Consider the following 21,399-nt stretch of genomic DNA (forward strand, 5'->3'; position numbering starts at 1 on the left):
AATGACTACTTGTTCTAATGTATTTGTTTGTAATATATATAACTTAAATAAATTTTATAATATATTTTTAATTTTAAATTATATATTTAATAATATAATATCTATATAGATATTACATATATATTATTTTGTGATATCAATTATCAACATATTATATATGTACATATTATTTATATTTTTAATTTGTATTAATATACAATTTAACATGTAATTGTTTTACGTATTTCTTTATACAAAATAAAAATAAAGATCATTTTAAATAAGATAAAAATTGAATTTTAAAATAGGATATGAATTTATTAAAATTTATAAGTATAAAATATATTTAACATGAATATTTTTTTTAAAAAAATAATAAAAGTTGAATCATGCAGTTTAATTAATAACTCATCAGTTCGATCTTTGACCTACTAACTCAATACCTTAACCATTACCCTAATCAGTTTAATGAGCGATGTGATTTTTAAAATTATGATTTTACGGGTTAACTTAACTGATTTAATTATTAATTTGAATGTATTTTCCATTTTTTTCTCTTTAAGCATAGGATTTGTCGATACAAAGGGTTTAAGCGTTCAAAGCTCTAAATCTCACACCGCAATCCTCACTCCTTTGGTTTCCCATATCGCTGAGTCGAAGCGGCAGCTCCGTCGTTGGCCCGCCGCCTCCACCTTGCGCCGCCGCGCTTCGGTGACGACGGAAACACTCAGAATTGTTCCTCCGCGGAATATTCCCCGTTTCCCCGTTTTGGAATAATCCCCTTCGCTTCTCGTTGCTTTCGCTTTGTTCAAGGTTAGTAGACCCTGCAATTTCGCCCAATTCTTCTGCGCTTTTAATTTTCTGATCTTTTGATTTGAGTGGTCTTAATTTTCCCTCACCCATTTTAACATTGATATCGGAGTGATACGATGATTTCCCTGTTACTTTTTGGTTTGAAAATTTGTTCATAAAACAAGTATTATAAAAATTTAAAAAAAAACAAAAACAAAAACAAGTTTGAGATATTTTCTCATCCTCTTATTCTATTTGTAGTTCTAACTCAAGGTTGTGCGTCATCAGTAGTGAGACTGCATGTGTCGAGACATCACATGAGTTGTGTTGGTTTTGCATAGATTTATCTATGATTTCAAAAACTAAATACAGTTTCTGAAAATAGCATCAAACAACCCTTATGTGCCATTTAATTTTTTCTTTTTAGTTTAGGGTTTAAATCTTGAGTTTGGTAATGGAATAGATTAAGTTGGGAGGGGAATTTCCACTTTGTATATGTTCACGGTTCCGATGTAGATTAATTTCTACTTTTGACCATAGATATTTTGTACCAATACCATGGTTGTCCAAAAAAAAAACACAACTGATTAGAAATCATTGTAGTAAGTTTTTCAAGATAATTATTGTAAAGGTTAACAGACTTTAATTTACCAATGTGACTGAATGAATGATAATGTAATACTGTTTTATATTAACCTGTGCATAACCTCTCTTTTTTTCCTAACTACAAAGTGTTTGTTTTTATTTTTTCAAATGTATGTATAAGAAACTGAGAAAATAACAAGAGTTCACATGGATTGTTATTTGGACTTAGAGAGTTTATGACCATAAGCTATTTTCAGTTAATTTCAATAAAGATTTTTGACAAGGCATTTGAAAAATTTATAAGTTCCTTTGATCAATATATAAATTAATTGACTAAAATAAGTTTGTTTGGTGCAAGAGCTTATATCAAGAGCTTTTAATTATTCCCTTAAGTTAATTGAAGTAGCTTATAGTTTATAAGTTCTTAGTTTTTTTTCTTCTTTTTTTTTTATCCTCATTAATTTACTTGAAATCCTTCTTTACCTTTTTTTTTATTTTATTTTAATTTCTATGTTATTTTCTCATTCTCATTATCAAATAAATAAATATGTGAACCACTAGGGTTAGCCTAGTGGTTGGGAGGGGAGGGGTCGGGGGTAGTTAGAAGCAGGAGGACCTAAGTTCAATCCTTATTGTAGCCATTTTTGTAATGTTTCCTATCTTTACCAAAATATATATATATATATATATATATATATATATATATATATATATATATATGTTATTTTACATTTATTAGCTGCTTATCTGTTAGTTTTACCAAATATTTTTAATTCAATCAGTTAACTTATAAGTTTTCAGCTATTCAACTTTTAAATTATAGCTTATAAGTTTTCAGATAACTTATAAGCTAATTTTACCAAACACATCCAAACCCTCCAAGATATTGATGATAGCTTAAGAAAACAGTTTACTATTTATATTAAAATAATTCAATCTTATCTTCTCTTTGATTATAAAAACAACTAATACATGAGTACTTAGAATTGTATTTGTATGTATTCAATAAGTTCATAATTAAGTTGTTTACCAAAACAGACCCTAACATAAAATAAAAAGTTGTTTTAAAAACATGGCTTATGGTCAAAACAGAAAATAAAACTAAATCAAGGTAATATTTTTATAATTAAAGGTAAAATTAGAAAACAATTTTCTCAGTCCAAACAGCTCTTAAAGGTCATCTGCAGTATGCCAGGGTTTTTCAAGTGGTTTTTTGCCTGGTAGTTGAAAGCTCTTGTTCTTGCATAATCCGTAATCAATTTTTGATTTTGCACAATGTGTCCTACATCTGTATTGGTGATTAGGAAAGGATCAAATTTGGGTGCTGGGAGGTGTACAATGATTCAAATTTTGCAAGTTCCAACTCTTGAAAGATGCTTGCCTACTTCCAGGGTTGAAGTCCACGAAATTCAAATGTGAAATAAATTAATTTTATTCTTTTTCAATTTGAGTATTGCATTACATTGCAGGTTGGGAGGAGAAAATGAAGCAAGTAGTAGGAATGGTTGTTTCCAATAAGATGCAGAAATCAGTTGTCGTGGCAGTGGACAGACTATTTTACCATAAAGTGTATGACCGTTATGTCAAGCGCACCTCTAAATTCATGGCTCACGATGAGAACAACCTCTGTAACATTGGTGACCGAGTTAGTAACTTGAATTTACTCATCTAATTATTTGTTCATTCAACTTTTGTGAACGTTATTCTTATCATCTTATTTGTACTCTTGGCTAGTTGGATTTGCTCAAAACTAAAAAATTTAATAAATCTATTGATTTTGCCATGCTGTTTAGGTTCGACTGGATCCTTCTAGGCCTTTGAGCAAGAATAAACATTGGGTTGTTGCTGAAATTCTTAAGAAGGCACGGATATATGTTCCACCCTCCACCCCGGTATCTGATAATATGAAATCTAGATCTGAAGCAGCACCTACTTCATAAATTGTCTCAAGGTCTCAATGTATGAACTTAATTCTCCTTTTGAATGCATCCCATCTGGAGTGTTTGTTGTTAAACTATTTATATTATTCCCCATACTTGTGGAAAAGGTTACACTGTTATGGACATGTTTTTTGTTTTTGGCATTACATGTTTCTACAGGTTTCCTGTTTCCTTGTCGCCCTTCTTTGGAGTACTATTCTTCCTAACTCATTTGTTGTTCATTAGTTTTTCATAATAAGCCTCTGATTCCAACCATCCTTCTAATCCACGAGTCTATGCAAACTTTTGAGATATTTTTTGGTTGGTTATATGTTTACTTATGTAGTTGACAGGTGCATTTTCCCTTCTCTGCCCTCTCTTGTCCCCAACTCCAACAAAAAAGTAAAAGTTATGATTTCTTAGTATAATTATTTTTCTGTTTCCTCCTTGCCGTCTTGGTTGATTTATGCAATAGTAATGCCATGTTTGCATACAAAACATATCAGTAATAGGCCATTGAGGAGGAAACAGATGCAAGAGTGGCTTCATGTAGAGAGGATGTAGGAAGTTTTCTGCTTATCAATCAGTATAAAATGCTTTAAGCGTCTCAGGGTGAAAATCCTCGTATAGTGAGCAGTCTATCTATCTTGTTGTCATATAGACTCTTAGGAAGGCACCCGATGAATTTTCAGAGTGTAGATAGGAATCGAGAATATTACATTCTTTGCTAGACAAATTATGCCTGCTATATTTTAAATCTTATATTTTCAGAAGGCCGTTCATATCTGAATATTCTCCACATTGGATTAAAGGTTGATTGTCTTTGAAACTCTCCCTCACAGTAGAGGGAGTCTCGGATATTTTCCAAGATTATTAACAATTCTGATTGGAGAAATATTGGTGAAATTATCACTTCTCCTCATCGAGAGTTTGAGACAGTAGGTGAGCACAAAGCCTTAGATTTCTCAAAAATTAATTTTTAATCCGTAAACTTGACAGAATTCCTATGTAGTGAATGTGGCAAGCTGAATCACAGCGTTTATGGTCTTACAAAAGTGATGGACATCATCACTAAGTGAGAGATTCCAAGACCTCGTACAAAATGAAAAGGCATCCACTGTCAACTTTTTGCCTGAACAAAAAGGGCAATTTTTTCATACACAACATAAAAAGAGAACAAAAATGATAAGGGGAGAGGACATAGGATCATATTGTTAGAGTCCTCTTGAAAGCTAGAAGCTTTCCATCTTAGACCCGTTGCATAGAATAAGTATTCATTTGATTATATTTTAGTCATTCAAAGATTTGACATTAGATGAGTATTCTAAAAATTATAAACAATATCAAAATGATTCTTGGGTCACATTAAATTGATGCCGGGTGATTCTTTGGAGGATCAAGTTGGTAATCTTTTTTCCGGTTTTTGGACATTGGCTGTTAGACTAATTTGGATCGAGTTGGGGAAGACCAATACAAGTCAAGTAAGATCAAATTGGTTGTTTAGTTTACGAATGATTTAATTATCTAAATACAAACGTTTAAAATTGGATAACAGATCTTATGTAGGTGGTCCAGATCGTAAGTCCACAAGCTGTTGTTTTGTTCGGAAAGCTATTTGAGAATATAACAGAAATCCGAACCTCTATGGTTTGTTTGGATGAGGAATTTATATAGGGTAATTTATTTATTTGAAGAATTTCAAATTCTTTGAGGTGAAATGCTTTGTTTGGATGAGGAATTTACAAAGAATTTGAAATCCAAGCATTTGTGAAATTCCTTAAAATAGTAGAATTTCAAATTCTCCCAAAAATGGGAGAATTTGAAATTCCTCATATTTGTTTTTCTTATTTCACCTATATATTTTATCTTATCTCTTCATTCTTTTAATTATTGGATATTCAAAAATATTTTTAAAATTATTAAATATTATCTTATATTAATTTTTGAAAATATTAAATATTATCTAATATTAATTTTTTAAATTATTAAATATTTAAAAAAGGATTAATATTTATTTTTATAAAATTTAATTTAAAATTTTCAACATATAAATATATTTTTAAAATCAATTTTACTATGATAGAATCAAATTATCATATTCAATCTAACAATTTAAAATTTAAGAAATTTGAATTGACTCATCCAAACAAAATATTTAAAGAATGATAGAAATTGAAATCAAAGTAATTCAAATACCAAGAATTTAAAATTCCTTGAATTTTTAAAATTCCTCATCCAAACACACTACTAGGGTTTTGTTGTGTACATTATTTGATCAATAACAGACAATACAAATAAAAGTGTTAAATTTATTATAATTTTTTTTAATATTATCATAATGAATTATTAGTGAATAATGAATCCGGTGGTGAAGGGGAAGCAAAAAAGATAGTGATAGAAACAAGGCAGTGGTGAGTGATGATAGTGGTGGGCAATGGTAATGGTGATAGGCGGCAGTTATGGGAAGGTTTAGGTTGGTGTTGGTACAACATTATAGTAGTAAGTGTTTTTGTATTTTAGACAAATTATTAAGTAACAAAAAATTAGGACTTTTGTTATGTTTTTCTCCATCTTTTTTGTCTTGATTCATAATTTATAATTCAAATCTATAACAAGGATATTGCTTTGTCAGATATTGTGTTTTTTAGCAAATAAAAAAAAAGTCCTATAGTCTATTATGTTCTTGTCTTAATCATAACTTATTCCGTCTACTTTCTATTTGTATATTATTACTAAAGTTTGGTGTTTGGATAAAGTTTAATATATGTTATAATGTTGATTAGCTGATAATTTCATGCTGTACAATCAGTCGATCTGCTGTGCGTGAAAATGGGTTTTAGTTTGTGATCAAAAAGGGAATTATTTTCACGTCATTTATGATACTAATTTTCTCAGCGGTTTTTTTAGTAATAAATCATGACATGCGTTGTGCTGCTGTAATGCTGTATAATATATGCATCGAGTTTCAAAGAAAAGGTATTTAAAAAAAAAAAAAAAACTCGAATTGGATTCATCAGTTTTGTGAGTTCCAATCTTATGGAACTCGGTCTTTCATATTTGGAATGAAGGAACATGGAATTCGTTTATTCGAAACATTTTATCATCCATTTCCTAAAAAGTCCCCTTTATCTAGAAATAATTATGGATCCAATTATGATGAGATTGATAGCACATGGGGCATCTGTCTGAAAGCAATTTCTGAAATGTAAAATGAGTAGTTTATTTCATTTTCGCTATAATAGGGGATTTGACATCTTTTATAGTAATATAAAATATAGAAATTAAGACGTACTTAGTAATAAAACTAATTTGATACCAAACATTCAACGCGAACTACGGTTTGGTTCCATTTGCAGATCGTAGAACTGTGAAATAAAATTCAGGAAGGATTTAAGAAAATATACCAAGCTGCAGAGGTAAGAGATATGGTCATGAAAAATTGGAAAAATGCAATGTGATATGGGCTATTGAGTTTTGAATAAATGAGCAGTACTGACCTTGAATTGCAGAGGCTAGGTGCACATGGTGTGTTAATAACTCTCATAGTAGCAGCAAGTGACACGTTGACCTTTCTGAATACATTAATGTCTTGCTCCTCAGGCAAGGTTGTTTATGGCAATATATAGATACACAATGATAGCACTGCATTTATAACACTTAAAAACGCTTTCATATAAAAAAAAATATTGAAGAACCCAAAAAAGTCAAGTAAAAGCATACTTTAAAACATGAATTATGTTCATATCAAATCACTTAATTTTAATAGTATGTTTTAATTTTGGTCGTGTTGATCATGTTCAAATACCGGTGGAAGTTGTTTAAATGACAATAAAAGGCAAAACTCTCACATGGATAGATGGATCAAATAGTACCTCAGATCTATTGTTTTTAATGAGAAGAAACACGTTTAAGATTTCTGTTAAGTTCATTTATTTTGGTGTGGGACCTATGCTCTTGATGAAACTGTTGGAGTTAATTTGCTGGTTTTGTGTAGTTGGAATTCATTTGGTACCAACTATATCCCTTGACCACAAAGCAAAGCGTTTAATTAATTTGTTTTCTTTCTCAAAGTGCATCTAATTATGGTTTAGGATTGAATTTAAGCTGTCGTCTTTTGAAATAGGGGAAGATATGATTGGGCATGCATAAAGTTCTCTCATGTTTTGCTCATAGGAATCATTCCTGAAATTATACGCACAAGAAATACTGAAAACAAATTGCATTATAGTTTCGTGTGGGTATGTTAGCTTCTAAGTTTGTTTTGCATGATTGAGAAGTAGATGCAATTATCACGAATAGTTTCATTCAAAGAATAAATAATTAAGTGAAGGAACAGTAATACAGTAGACTAATTTGAATGGGTGCGAGGTACAAACAAGTTTTTAACGTAGGTGTAAACCCTTGCCATTATGAACGTGACTGAGTGGTGTTTGGTTGAAGTCCCAAGTTTTTCGAAATTTCACGACAGCAAGAGCTCAATGATGGCAATAAATAATGACGTGGAATTCATACTTGACTACTTGTCCAATGCATCTATCAATGTCATTATTAACAATTCTTACCCCACTAGAACCTAATCACATCTTTCACTATATTATTATCCTAAATTACAGTGACTCTTCTATGTGATTAGTTTCTATTTAAAGTAAGGCTATTAGTTTCTTGAAGAGTAATTTTCCTTTTTATTAGTTGATGTTTATTAAAAATCAATATTTTTGTAGGTTTTGTATTACATTTTATGAGTTTTTCTTAATTTAATGGTAGAATTTACTAAAATTTATAATTTTCAACCAATAATATAAAAATATTAGAAAATTTATCCAAAAAAATAATATTAGAGTAAGTATTATTAACATTTCTCATTTGTTGGGGTGATTAATTAAATATATTCCAATAATTCAAAACAAAAAGTTGACTTTGTTGAAATAGATAAATTGCTAAAAATAAAATACATTAAATAAATTACTTACTACTACCCATTGCTTATGGACTTAAGTTGTGCATGTGTTTTATTATATTCAACTATAGGGAACACAATAGAAACAAATAAGAACTTCCAAGGGTGTGGAAATGGAATAAAACTTGTCTTTCTTTGTTGTTACATATAACAAAAATAAAAGGGAAGCATCAAGACCCCACGATGCAAACAACAGTTCAGCACACAATCATCAGCATCATGTCAATAACACAACCAACTCAAACAAATTCCAAATCCAATGATCTAATTTAAAGTTGTAACAAAAAGGGATCAAGATTCTTTCCTCCTAGCTATCACACTTCCAATTGCTTCTCTTTCACTTCACTTCTACACACTCTTTCCGTTACCAATTCCTCTCTGTTTTGTTTTCTTTCTCTATCATTTTGGCGGGAATTGGACCCCACAAAATTAAAATCTCGTCCTCTCTAAACTCTTAACATCTTTTCTCTCATAAATACAACTACCTCCTTTCTTTCTTACGCCTCAACCTGCAACTTCTTTCACTCACTGCACCAAACGCACCGTACCGCATTTCTTTCTCTACCAAAACGGTGCCGTATTGTTATCACGCGTTCTAAATGACCGTTACTCTCTTCATCTTTCTCCTCTTCTTCAAGTTCTTTCGCGGTGCGCTCTCTCTCTCCTCCGACGGCATCGCGCTTCTCACTCTAAAGTCCGCCGTCGACGCCTCCGGAGCAGCGGCGTTCGCCGGCTGGAGCGACGCCGACGCCACGCCGTGCCGGTGGTCCGGCATCACGTGCGCCAACATCTCCGGCGAGCCGCGAGTCGTGGGCGTCGCGCTCTCCGGGAAGGGCCTCCGCGGCTACCTCCCGTCGGAGCTCGGGACGCTGCTCTACCTCCGCCGCCTCAACCTCCACACCAACGCCCTCCGCGGCGCCATTCCGGCGCAGCTCTTCAACGCCACCGCGCTCCACAGCGTCTTCCTCCACGGCAACAACCTCTCCGGCGCGCTGCCTCCCTCCGTCTGCACCCTCCCCCGCCTCGAAAACCTCGACCTCTCCGACAACGCGCTCTCCGGCGGAATCCCCGACACGCTCCGGGAATGCTCCAACCTCCAGCGGTTAATCCTCGCGCGGAACAAATTCTCCGGCGAGATTCCGGCGATCCCGTGGTCCGAGCTGAAGAACCTAGTCCAGCTCGACCTATCGTCGAACCTTCTAGAAGGTTCGATCCCGGACCAGCTCGGTGAGCTTAAAACCCTAACCGGAACCCTAAACCTCTCGTTCAACCATTTATCTGGCAAGGTTCCTAAATCTCTCGGGAATTTGCCAGTTACCGTGAGTTTCGATCTTCGGAACAATGATCTCAGCGGTGAGATTCCCCAAACGGGGTCGTTTTCGAACCAGGGGCCCACCGCGTTCCTCAATAACCCAAACCTGTGCGGATTTCCTTTGCAGAGATCGTGCACAGGGTCGGCCCCGAGTGAACCGGGTTCTAGTCCTGGTTCTCATGGACCGGCGGGCCACCGGTCCGCGAAAGGGCTGAGCCCGGGTTTGATTATTTTAATCTCGGTGGCTGATGCTGCCGGGGTGGCTTTGATTGGGGTTGTTTTGGTGTATGTGTATTGGAAGAGGAAGGACAAGTCGAATGGGTGTAGTTGCACTTTGAAGAGGAGGTTTGGTGGGGAGAATGAGAAATCGAGTTTGTGTTGTTGGTGTAACGGGGTGAAGAGTGATGATTCTGAGGTGGAGGAGGGGGAGAAGGGAGGGGGAGAGGGTGAGAGAGGGGAAGGGGATTTGGTGGCCATTGATAAGGGTTTTAACTTTGAGCTTGATGAGTTGTTGAGGGCTTCTGCTTATGTGTTGGGGAAGAGTGGGTTGGGGATTGTGTATAAGGTGGTGCTGGGGAATGGGGTGCCTGTGGCTGTGAGGAGATTGGGGGAGGGTGGGGAACAGAGGTATAAGGAGTTTGCTGCTGAGGTTCAAGCCATTGGCAAAGTCAAGCACCCTAACATTGTGAGGTTGAGAGCCTATTATTGGGCTCCTGATGAGAAGCTTCTGATCAGTGATTTCATCTCCAATGGCAATTTGGCCACTGCCCTTAGAGGTCAGCGAGTTCTTTCACATTCTATTCATGTTTTCATTTTTCCTTTTCTTTTGGCTCATGATTTCATTTGTTGCATTCAGTGATTTAGGGGGTTTGGCTCACCATCCATAATAGAGTAGCATGCTTTTAAGTAAAGAGTATACACTGTGATGATTATTCCCACACACAGACCAAAAAGTGATGGCTACTAATGAGAGTTGCATAATAATAGTAACGAAAAGAAGAATAAAGATAGCTGATGATAACCGAGTGAAATTTAGATCTTAAGTAACTTTAGTGTGTATAAAACACTTTAGTAGAAGGTTGTTATACGACGGTCAATTTATTCTGTTTGATTTATCTCAAATTTTTTAACTGAGTGATTTTCTTATCAATAAATAATATTTATAAAACAGTAAAATAGTAGTAATTAATAAGGGCCTGAGCGTTTAACCATTCAGCATTATTCATTACTGACATTTCCCAACATTTTTTTGTACCTAAAATGGTACTAGTATTAATGTTTTGTATATCATTTTATGAGCAATACGTGATTTTTAGAAAATATTTAATGTGGCATTATCATTAATTGGTCTAATGATAATGTCTTAATATGTGTATATATATTTTAATCCCTATGCTTAGAATATTTCCTTTTTAAAATGATTTGGACTATGGTTGAGTTGTTATTCTAAAAGCTAATAAATAGTCCTGAGTTTATTATGATTTTTTTTCATTTATCGGTTTTAATGAGTTAAAAGAGCTATTTAAGTGCGCAAACTAGGTTCTGTCCGAATGTTATGTTCTGTGCCTTCAATGATTAGATTAATTATTGTTCATTTTAATTCAGCCAGAAGGGATTGTTATCGATATAAATTGTGTCTTTTAAAATAAGTGATAATAAAACATGCTAGATTTACTTGAAAGAAATTGGGTTTGGAGTTCTGTTTTTCTACGTTGTTTTCATTCTATGTGTATTTGTTTTTTTGCTAAAATTGTCGTTTCTGTTATAGATTTGTGGGACAATGGGACCAAAATGGTAGGTTAACTAGTACAAATGTGCAATATTAACTTTTAACTTGTCTTGGTAGAAATAAAGAAACAAAATCATATTTAATGTAATTTGAGGTGTGAGGGTAGCTCGGTGAGCACTTTAGTTAGATGTTTATTATTATAGACAAAGGGCGTTGGATCCAAGAAATTGTTTGGTGAGACAACAGTGCTAATGTTAATGACCTCCCTATGGGGACATCCCACGAGAAAGTAAAACATTCGCCATGTGTCTGGGAAATGTGAAGGTAGTGAGTGATACACATGTTGGGGACCATGAGCTTCTAGACCTTCAGCTCGTTTGCTGCACATGGGCCACTAAACAAACAAAAACTTTAGGTGGAAAAGTTGCCGTTTCACAGTTCCAAGTCATTTCCCAAGTGCTCTGTCCGTTTGACTTAATCTTATTTTTTGTTGTTTGGATCTCCTTTTCTATACGTATATTTCCCAGTTTATATCAGTTATTACACTACGTAAAAGTATCTCTTAAAGTAAGATTTGAAAAGATTATTGTGTTTGTAGGCAAAAAAGAGCTTTTAAGTTTGTGCCACTTTTGCGCCTTTCTTTCATTTAGCTGAGTGGAGAACTTTTCATTCCCTTGTTCCATTATTTTCCTTTTGGCTAAACCTTTTTAATTTTAAAGCAGTCTCTACTACCTTCACGATCGCTTGATTAAACTTTTCTGAACCGTTTTCATACTCTCTAATCTCCGTGCTTAGTGCACTTATGTTTGACAATTATAACGAAAATGCAAACACAAATTAATATTTTTTTTGCTTACAGAATAATGTGTAATATGTGTGGGATGTAGTAAACCAACTAATTATTCACAATTATTGTATTTGATATTACTTATTAAAAATATTTCAAATTTCTATTTTTGAATTTATGTCAAGAAGATGTATCATTTTATTATGAATTTTGTATAATACTATTTTGAGTGAACGGTTTAAATTTGTAATTTCAACAAAATACTACTATAACTTATAATTTGTGTTTACATTCTGTACTAGATTTATAATCTCCCCAATAAAATTAGTTAATACTTTATCCTAATTATTTACGCAGGGAGAAATGGTCAACCATCTCCGAATCTTTCATGGTCAACCAGGCTGAGGATAATCAAAGGAACAGGCAGGGGTTTGGCATATCTCCATGAATGCAGTCCAAGAAAATTTGTTCACGGTGACATCAAACCCTCGAACATCCTTCTTGACACGGATTTCCAACCCCACATTTCTGATTTTGGTCTAAACCGGCTAATCAGCATCACAGGCAACAACCCATCCTCTGGTGGCTTTATGGGAGGAGCTCTTCCTTACTTGAAGCCATCACAAACAGAGCGAACCAACAACTACAAGGCCCCTGAGGCTCGAGTCCCAGGTTGCAGACCGACCCAGAAATGGGATGTGTATTCATTTGGAGTTGTATTACTTGAATTGCTTACTGGGAAATCCCCGGATTCTTCTCCGGCCGCATCAACATCCATGGAAGTCCCTGACTTGGTGAGGTGGGTCAAGAAAGGGTTTGAACAAGAAAGTCCATTATCTGAAATGGTTGACCCATCGATGCTCCATGAAGTGCATGCCAAGAAAGAGGTGTTGGCTGTGTTTCACGTAGCACTACAATGCACTGAAGGAGACCCTGAGGTCAGACCTAGAATGAAAACCGTCTCTGAAAATCTTGAAAGAATTGGATCATAATATTCTAATGTTTACCAGCTGAAAGAACTGAAATTTCCTTGACACTCATGGAAGATGCATTGCAACCCCATAATGCATTTTTTGTGGTAGCACTCGGGAGATTTTCTTTTGGGGGCATATGATGGTGTTGCAAATACCTTTCTATCTCCAACTATGCCCTCCGGCCCTTCTGTGTTTTGAAGTTGTAGCAATTTTTTGACGGCTGTCACCATCACAGGTCTCATCTTCATTCTTTTTTCGGCAAATCAAGGCAGTTGATAAGATATATTTAAATTTTGTTTTGATCTCATTTCATCATGAGTCTGATTACAATAATTTCACTACATGCTTTATTACTTGGCTTGGCAAGTTCAGATGCAATCTTGTGTATAATAAAATTATTTCACTCCTCCGTTATGAATGACAACTCAGTTTCACATTCTTCTTCGGTGTAATCTTTTCCATAACAAAGATCGAAATTAATCTTCATTTCCTAGATCGAACTTGGTTACAATAGTTATATCTTTCCCATTTGATACTGTTTTAAGATTAAAAAATTACGTCAAAACTAACAAAATGGGCAAACGATATAAATACTACGTACTATTTGGTTGAACATCAACACTTGAAAATGTTCGTTCAGGATGTTAAAACCAGAAACTATCTATAGATACTTTTGCGTTAAAGGTAGAAAAACGTGATTTAAAAAAAAATTTGATAGAAATAAATAAAAAATAAAAAAGGCTATTACTCTTGAACGAAAATTAAGTTTGAACAAGTCAACAATTATCCAGTGACTATCTTGATATAGTTAATTAATATAGTGTCTATACAACGAAGCACAATATCCCTATGATTATAACAAATTAAAAAAATGGAAACTTTATTTTTTTTATTATCTATACTAGTATATAAAAGGAATATTTTTTTTACTAACTAACTTGGTCTTCACATTTTGTTGATTAGCTCTTTTGTTTTAAAAAATTAGAAAAATAATATTTTTTTTTATAAAAATCAAAATCTTTGAATTAATAGACTAATTTTTTATAAAAATCTTTGAATTAATCATAACACTAGATCAACATGCATTTATTACTTAATTTTTTATTTTTATTTTATCTATACTAATATATAGGAATATTCTTTTTAATAACTATCTTCTTCACATTTTATTGATCATTATGCTCTTTTGTTTTAAAAAAATTAGAAAAATAATATTTTTTTTATCAAAATCAAAATCTTTAAATTAATAGACTAATCATAATATTATATCAACATACATTTATTATTTTATTTATATTTCTATTTTATCTTTAATAACATTAATAATTAGTAATCATTTTGGTTTCCATATTTTGTTGATCATTATGCTGTTTTATTTTAAAAAAAATTAAAAAAAATATTTTTTACCAAAATTAAAACTTTTGAATTAATAAACTTTTTTATTTTTATTTTATTTTTAATAAAGATACAAAATGACTCGACCTCAAGTGATGCCACGTACCGTTTTAATTTTCTTTACGTGGACACACCGTTTTGATTTTCTTTACCTGGACTCTATGAATTTTAAAATCTCTGTTTGCTAATAGAGAAATATTTTTAGTTATAATTTATAATTCATTATATTACTTATAGAAATGGAATCTTGATTAAAAAAATATAATTGTTGGATTAACAATTTTCTGTCATTTGTTTTTAATTGTGCAAATTTAGTCTTAAGCTTTTTTATGTTGTTAATTATTTAACGATTTTTAGTCACGTGATTTTTTAGAAATGACATGATAAATTGGTGATGTTGGGATATATGTCATATCTGTTGCTAATGTGACTACATGACACTCATGTGGTTGCCCATCTGGTGTTGATGTGATAATGTAAAATTAATGCTTGAGTGACAAATGAAAATTTGATTAAAAAGTTAATGAAAATGTGTTGAAAGGGAGGGTTAAATCCATGGCTCTTTAGCTATGTAATAAGGAATTTAGTACAAGAAAAGTTTTTATTCTTTTAAAAAATTGCATTGATTTAGTTTGTTGTTTAAAAATAATATTAAAAAGATAAAATTTTAATATAATATAAATATTATATTATCTTTATTTATTTGTTTCATAAAATAAGAACATCATATTAGAAAAAGATACATTGGATCACAATTCCTAACTAATAAAAATAAATAGATTTATTTAATAGTGTCATTTTCGCGAATATATCATTGGTTCTCTTATTATATTTATAAATATTCTAGAAATACTTATGATTAATTAAATAAATTTTAATTATTTTTAAAAATTATAATTCTCAAGATTTATAATCTCAATAATTATCTAATTTTCAAAAATAAAAACTCTCGTTGTGCTTCAAACACCTCCCATAGTTAAACTTTTAAAGTTACCCAATTACATAATCATTTATGGATGGAGACGGAAAGTGCACATATTTTTACTGATATTATTCTTATTAAATAAAAAATAACATTATAAAAGCAAACAAATAATATTTTATATCTTAATTATAATTTAATCACTCTGTGCTATTTTTTTCTTTTATAAAATTGTATTGTTTATTTGGATACTTTCGTGAAATAAAATATTATTATTGACATTATATATTTTCTGTATTTCACTAAAAAATAATAATTATTGAAAATCGAATAACCGAAATAGTATAATTGCAATAATTAATTAATTAAAAGTAGAATTGAGCATGTAACTTTTTATTTAATACAAATTAAATTATTGGTATATTTTATTTTTATTTTGTTTAAAAATTATATAGAAACTAGAAAAATAAAAAAAATCAATTCCTATAAAATAATTTCAAACAATATTATCTTCAAACATGTAAGGTGTTGATTTTTTATTTTTTCTATGATTACCCAGTTAATTAATAAAAAAATATAGTTAATATAATCTTTAAGATAAATATTACAAAAATTACATTTTATTACTTTCATAATATTTATCTCGATTAATTAGCAATGTGGAACTATTTTTTGACAAATAAGCTGTTTAGTTTTAAAAAAATTATTTTCTTTTTTATTTGGTCAAGTATTTTCCTCACCTCTGATGAATTGGACGAAATTATGTTATCCTTCTGCCACTCCGAACTTTGAAGGTGGAAATCCATTGAATTATTAGGATTAGAAAACCTAAAAACACATCATATCCACTGAATTATTAACATTTAATTGTTATTCTTTCATTGATCTTGCATAAAGTGAAAAAACCTGTCTCATGCTTTAGATCAATACGATACTATAATAATTAAGTTTAAGAAAAATGAAAAGATTAGTGAATCGTAGGTGCACTATATTTCATAATGACAAATTAATTGACAAAATATTATGCAGTGGGTAGGGTTTTTGTAACGACCAGTCTAGCTGTTATACTGCAAAACAACATCATACATAGGGATGGCAACGGGCGGGTCGGGTACGGATTTTATGATACCCGTTGCCGTTCCTGTAATACAAATCCATCCTCGTACCCGTACCCGTACCCGTACCTGTTGAGTATGTGATTTTCATCCCCATTCTCGTCCCTGTCGGGTATCGGGTATACCCGTACCCGTACCCGTAAAAAATTATTTTTTTTTTACAAAAAAAATACATAATATTTTTAAATTATTTTTTAATATATTATAATTATAATTATAATTAGATTATTTCTTTATTTCATATTTTAATCAAGAGATTTCTTAATAATTACATAATTATAAATGTTTCACATTATAATAAATAATTACACATAATAAAATATTAAAAAAATTTAATATAATTAAATCGGGTACGGGTACGGGGCAGGTATACATACCCGCCCCGTACCCGTACCTAGTTTTATTTATCGGGTTTTACCCGTACTCGTACCCGGTCAAACCGGGTATTCCTCGTCAAAGTCGGGACAGGTTCGAGTATTACCCACGGGTACGGGTTTATTTGCCATCCCTAATCACACAGGAGTAGAATATACATACATAAAAGAATATATATACATATATCTAGCCTGAGACTCAACAAGTCAAAGTATATCTAATATTAATAAAATACTACACCAAGGTAACCTACTCAAAAGATCAACTCCAGTCACCACCTATGACACTACTGCTACTCTCCAGCCTATCCCTGCTCTGCTCCTATACATAGTATGATCATCGCAGTCCATATCACATGGAAATATGCAAGGGTAAGCTAGTGAAAATAATCAACATATAGATATAAACAACTTACAACTTCAACAACAGAAACAACATTTTCAGCCGTTCAATGTTCAACACATAACAACACCCAACTTAATCACACAGCTTCATAACATCAAAACAGATATGCAACTAAATCAACACAAAATCAACACATCAACAACTTATGCGTCATCACGCATTTTAACTCGGAGATCTCCTACAACATGGGTGAGCAGTCTAAGTGGCTAGGTTCTACCGAACTAACAACACAGAACCTTTTTGGACTTGTTAGGTAAACAGCAAATTTGGATACTAATCCACAACACGATAACGATTTCTCAGACTTTGCCACTTGTAGTAACCCAATTTCGTCCGGGAAATGTCAATTTTTGTTTAAAAAAATAAAAAAAAAAAAAAAAGGTATATTCAAAAAAGAATAAAAAAGACAAAAATATAGAAGCCAAATGTAACACCTCATTTTTATATTTTTACGGAGGGTAATTTAGTAATTTTAATATGATTTTAGAAGCGCAGAACGGGCCGTTCCAAAACTAGAACGGGCCGTTCCAACCATCTGAAAAAGTCCTAAAATTTCTAGCCCGGAACGGGCCGTTCTGGATTCAGAACGGGTCGTTCCAACCTTTCAAAAAAAGCTAAATTTCTAGCTCGGAACGGGCCGTTCTGGATTCAGAACGGGCCGTTCCAACCTTCCAAAAAGATCTCAATTTTCAAGCCCGGAACGGGCCGTTCCAACCTTACAAAAAACCTTAAAAATTCTAGCCAGAACGGGCTGTTCCCACAACTGGAATGGGCCGTTCCCAAACTGGAACGGGCCGTTCTAATTTTCAAAAAAGACCTATAACTTTTAGGCCAGAATGGCCGTTCTCAAACTACTAAAATATCTAAAAATTCTAGTCCAGAACGGGCCGTTCCGAAATTGGAACAGCCCGTTCCGAAGTTGGCCGTTGTGAGTAAAATTGCAGCCCCGGAACGGGCCGTTCTGGATTCAGAACGGGCCGTTCCGGTCCCTCCAGAAAGTCTATAAATAGCGCCCCTTGCCTTCCCAAAGGCACCGACACACACACCCTTCCCACACACATCTCCACCTTGGACCAAAGGGAACCCAGAGAAGGAGACCCACTTCTGTAGCGAAGAATTGTGAGTATATTAAACTCATTTCTTTTTATTTTTTTATTTTTATATTATTAATATCTGCTATTAGTCCTTATCTAAATTCAAAATTTGATTAAATATCATAATATAGTTTTACAATATTTAATGTAAATATATGAAATTATTCTAGTAAAAATTTTATTGGAGGAATGGTTAATTAGATGTGACATATTTTTAACCTTTGAATTTAAAGTACAAGTTGTGACAGCTTATCTTTAAATTTTTTCTTCAAAAGCAAAAATGTTCAATCAATAATTTTTTTAACATCATAACATGTCTAGTAATAATTATAATTAAAATTTTATAATTGACTTTGGTGTACACCTTAGTCAATTTTATATTTTTAGGGTGAATGAGCTGAGACAATTCAAGAATCCTATATTTAACAAAAAATAAAATTTAATTAAAAAATATCAACACACAAACATTTTCTACAAAGAACTACGTGACTCTGATTCTTCATTACACATGAAGATACGTAGGAGCAAGAACTAAATCTTGTCGAGCCAAAAAATAAAAAAATATATTATCCTCCTTTTTATATAACAATAATAATTTTAACCTTTTTTTCAATGCATAATTTAAATTAGTTAAATAAAATATATTTGATAATTTTTGTGAGATAAATATTTTATAAATTATAAATAATTAGTTTAATTAATTAAAGGTAATCGTCTCAGGACGAACGTTGTGAGGTGCTAATACCTTCCTCATATGTAATCGACTCCCGAACTCAAAAATTTGATTTTTGCAGACTATTTTCTATTTTATGGTTTTTCCAATGTTTTTCCATAAAAAATAACATTGGTGGCGACTCCTCTTTTTCAATTTATTTTTCGCCGTCCCGTCGCGACCGAGGTTGCTACACCACTTAAACAAGGAAGTATAGTACTATGTCATGATAGAACAGCTGGGTTTAGGCCTACCACGACATTAGCTAGCTCAACTAAGCCTACTATGGGATTAGCCTACCGACTATCCTCCAAATACTACAACCCTCCAATACTTGGTTAAGAACTAAGTTCCCAACTTCGTACTTTACTCAAGTTTGGCCGCTTGTAATCGGTATAGCTCGACCTGTCCCCTATACCGTGGTCGCTTCATACATGTGTGCCTCGACCTTACCCACACACGGAATCAACTAAGTCCTAGAGGAGAACAACACAATGTCCACTCCAAGGGACAACTTCCCAAGGAGGATTTTTCAACAAATTGGACTCTTAGAGCACCACAACTATCTCAATCCACACAATGGGATGAGCAACTTTGAAAACATCCCCTGTAGTCCTAATGATCAACAACTCATCATCACAGCTTAATCAGCTTACAACCCAACAACACAGTTCAGCTCAACAACTTAAACAACATACAACATACAACTTTCCAACTCATCATCTCAGTCAACTTCCAACTTAAACAACGTAGTCAACTCACAACATTAACAACACAATTCAATCGCACAACAACTTCTCAACAGTGTTTAACAACATGTTTTAGCAACAAAGAAACTTATCCAAATCATACATACAGTATTTCTACACAAATACACAATTATGATTCAACACACAACTACATCTTCTCATCATACCACAGTATTCAACATTTTATTAATCATAAGACCAAACACTTTCACGCCTAGTGCAAGTAAACTCGCGCCCAGCCTGAACCCAACCTGAGAGCTCTCAAGCTCTTTCACGCCTGGCGTAATACCACTATGCCCGGCGCACTTATAGGCAGAGACTCCTAGGAATCTCCCATGCCCGGCGCGCCCAACTCATGCTTGGCGTAAAATCAGGCAGAGACCTCACAAGGGTCTCGTGCCCAGCGCACTCCTCTACGCCCGGCGTCACCCCACATAGAGACCCCCAAGGAATCTCTATGCTCGGCGTGCTCGGAGCACACCCAGCGCCATATCAATAACCAAAATCATAAGGCAAACATCTGATATCGCGCCCTGACGTGGTTCTCCCCACGCCTGGCGTGATTCGTCTAGAGGCTTCCATTCCTAATCTCGCTCGGCGTGACCAACCTTGCTCTCGGCGTGATTGGATAATGGAGTTCACTAATGAACGCATGCCTGGCGCCAAGAGCTACGCTCGGCGTGAACTCAAACAGCAACCCTCACAACTTCAAAAATTTTAACCAAAACCTGAAAATCAGCCAACTCAAACACATACAATCCATGAAATGAAATACATTTACTTCATACGACTAAAAAACAAGCTTTATTTCAACATGCAACCATCAAACGCATCAAAATCACCATTTTTCCAAATTTTCCCGAAACCCCGAAAATGAGAAATTCTTCAAATCAATCAATGATTCTAAACATTTTTACTCCAAATGAGTTCTTAAACTCACAGACAACCAACGAGTTTACAATCTAGCTTCCCTCACCTTGTAAAAGAAGAATCCGAGCTTCGGGGAAGAGAAAGAAGAAGAGGAAGAAGATTCGTGCTTCCAACTAGCACCTCGCGCCTCTACTCAGCACCTTCAACAATAACAACACCACAAGGAGGCTCAGAATCTTCTGGAACAAAAGAATAGGAAATGAGAAAAAAAAAGAGTGTTGAGGGGAAGGAGGAAGAAGAAGAGCTTGTAGGTCTTACAACTTTCTCTTCCCATTCGTGTTACGTGCAAGCGACGAGTCTCTTGCTATGTTCGTTTATTGTTATTATTATCAAGTAATTTTATTATTATATTTTACTCCTTTTTTTTTTTTTAACAAAATGAAGTGCTGCAGAAACACCTTTTCAATACCTTTTTTTAATTTTTTTTCTAAGCAAACAGTTTTTCAGTTAAAATTATTTTTCTTAAAATATTATGTGAGGATCAAATTACTTTGGTTGATTTAGAAACTCTAAAAAATCACGTAAAAAATGTTTAAAGAAAAAAACCCACTTAATATCCATTTCATTAAAGCAAAGATGTCCTTATTAAAGCAAATATCGGGATCCCATCAAGGTAAAGCAATATAACGATGAATAACTAATAAACTTGAACTTTACTATTTTTTTGG

At 33.3% G+C, this 21,399-nt stretch overlaps 2 protein-coding genes and 1 long non-coding RNA gene across 3 annotated transcripts; 2 read left to right on the plus strand and 1 right to left on the minus strand.

Annotated features, from left to right (window-relative positions):
• The first annotated feature begins 550 nt into the window (after window positions 1–550).
• LOC109802455 (uncharacterized) lies at window positions 551–3,476 on the plus strand. The gene is made up of 3 exons (XM_020363835.3): window positions 551–792; window positions 2,826–3,001; window positions 3,150–3,476. The coding sequence occupies exons 2-3, from the start codon at window positions 2,840–2,842 to the stop codon at window positions 3,294–3,296; spliced, it is 309 nt and encodes a 102-aa protein (XP_020219424.1). The 5' UTR covers window positions 551–792; window positions 2,826–2,839; the 3' UTR covers window positions 3,297–3,476.
• A 2,985-nt stretch (window positions 3,477–6,461) lies between these two features.
• On the minus strand, window positions 6,462–7,109 carry LOC145956928 (uncharacterized). Its single transcript, XR_014433320.1, has 2 exons — window positions 6,773–7,109; window positions 6,462–6,640 (listed from the first exon to the last, which is right to left on the minus strand). It is a non-coding gene; the product is annotated as an uncharacterized LOC145956928 (long non-coding RNA).
• A 1,323-nt stretch (window positions 7,110–8,432) lies between these two features.
• LOC109802263 (receptor protein kinase-like protein ZAR1) lies at window positions 8,433–13,473 on the plus strand. Its single transcript, XM_020363556.3, has 2 exons — window positions 8,433–10,320; window positions 12,418–13,473. The coding sequence occupies exons 1-2, from the start codon at window positions 8,832–8,834 to the stop codon at window positions 13,050–13,052; spliced, it is 2,124 nt and encodes a 707-aa protein (XP_020219145.1). The 5' UTR covers window positions 8,433–8,831; the 3' UTR covers window positions 13,053–13,473.
• Window positions 13,474–21,399: the final 7,926 nt, after the last annotated feature.

Source organism: Cajanus cajan, chromosome 4 (assembly GCF_000230855.2).
Source record: "Cajanus cajan strain Asha chromosome 4, NIPB_CcT2T_4, whole genome shotgun sequence".
NCBI lineage: Eukaryota > Viridiplantae > Streptophyta > Magnoliopsida > Fabales > Fabaceae > Cajanus > Cajanus cajan.

Coding starts and splice junctions, on each gene's coding strand:
- LOC109802263 (XM_020363556.3), top strand. CDS start 8,832: ATGACCGTTACTCTCTTCATCTTTCTCCTCTTCTTCAAGTTCTTTCGC. Junction 10,321..12,417: donor TTTGGCCACTGCCCTTAGAG/GTCAGCGAGTTC, acceptor TTATTTACGCAG/GGAGAAATGGTCAACCATCT.
- LOC109802455 (XM_020363835.3), top strand. CDS start 2,840: ATGAAGCAAGTAGTAGGAATGGTTGTTTCCAATAAGATGCAGAAATCA. Junction 3,002..3,149: donor TCTGTAACATTGGTGACCGA/GTTAGTAACTTG, acceptor CATGCTGTTTAG/GTTCGACTGGATCCTTCTAG.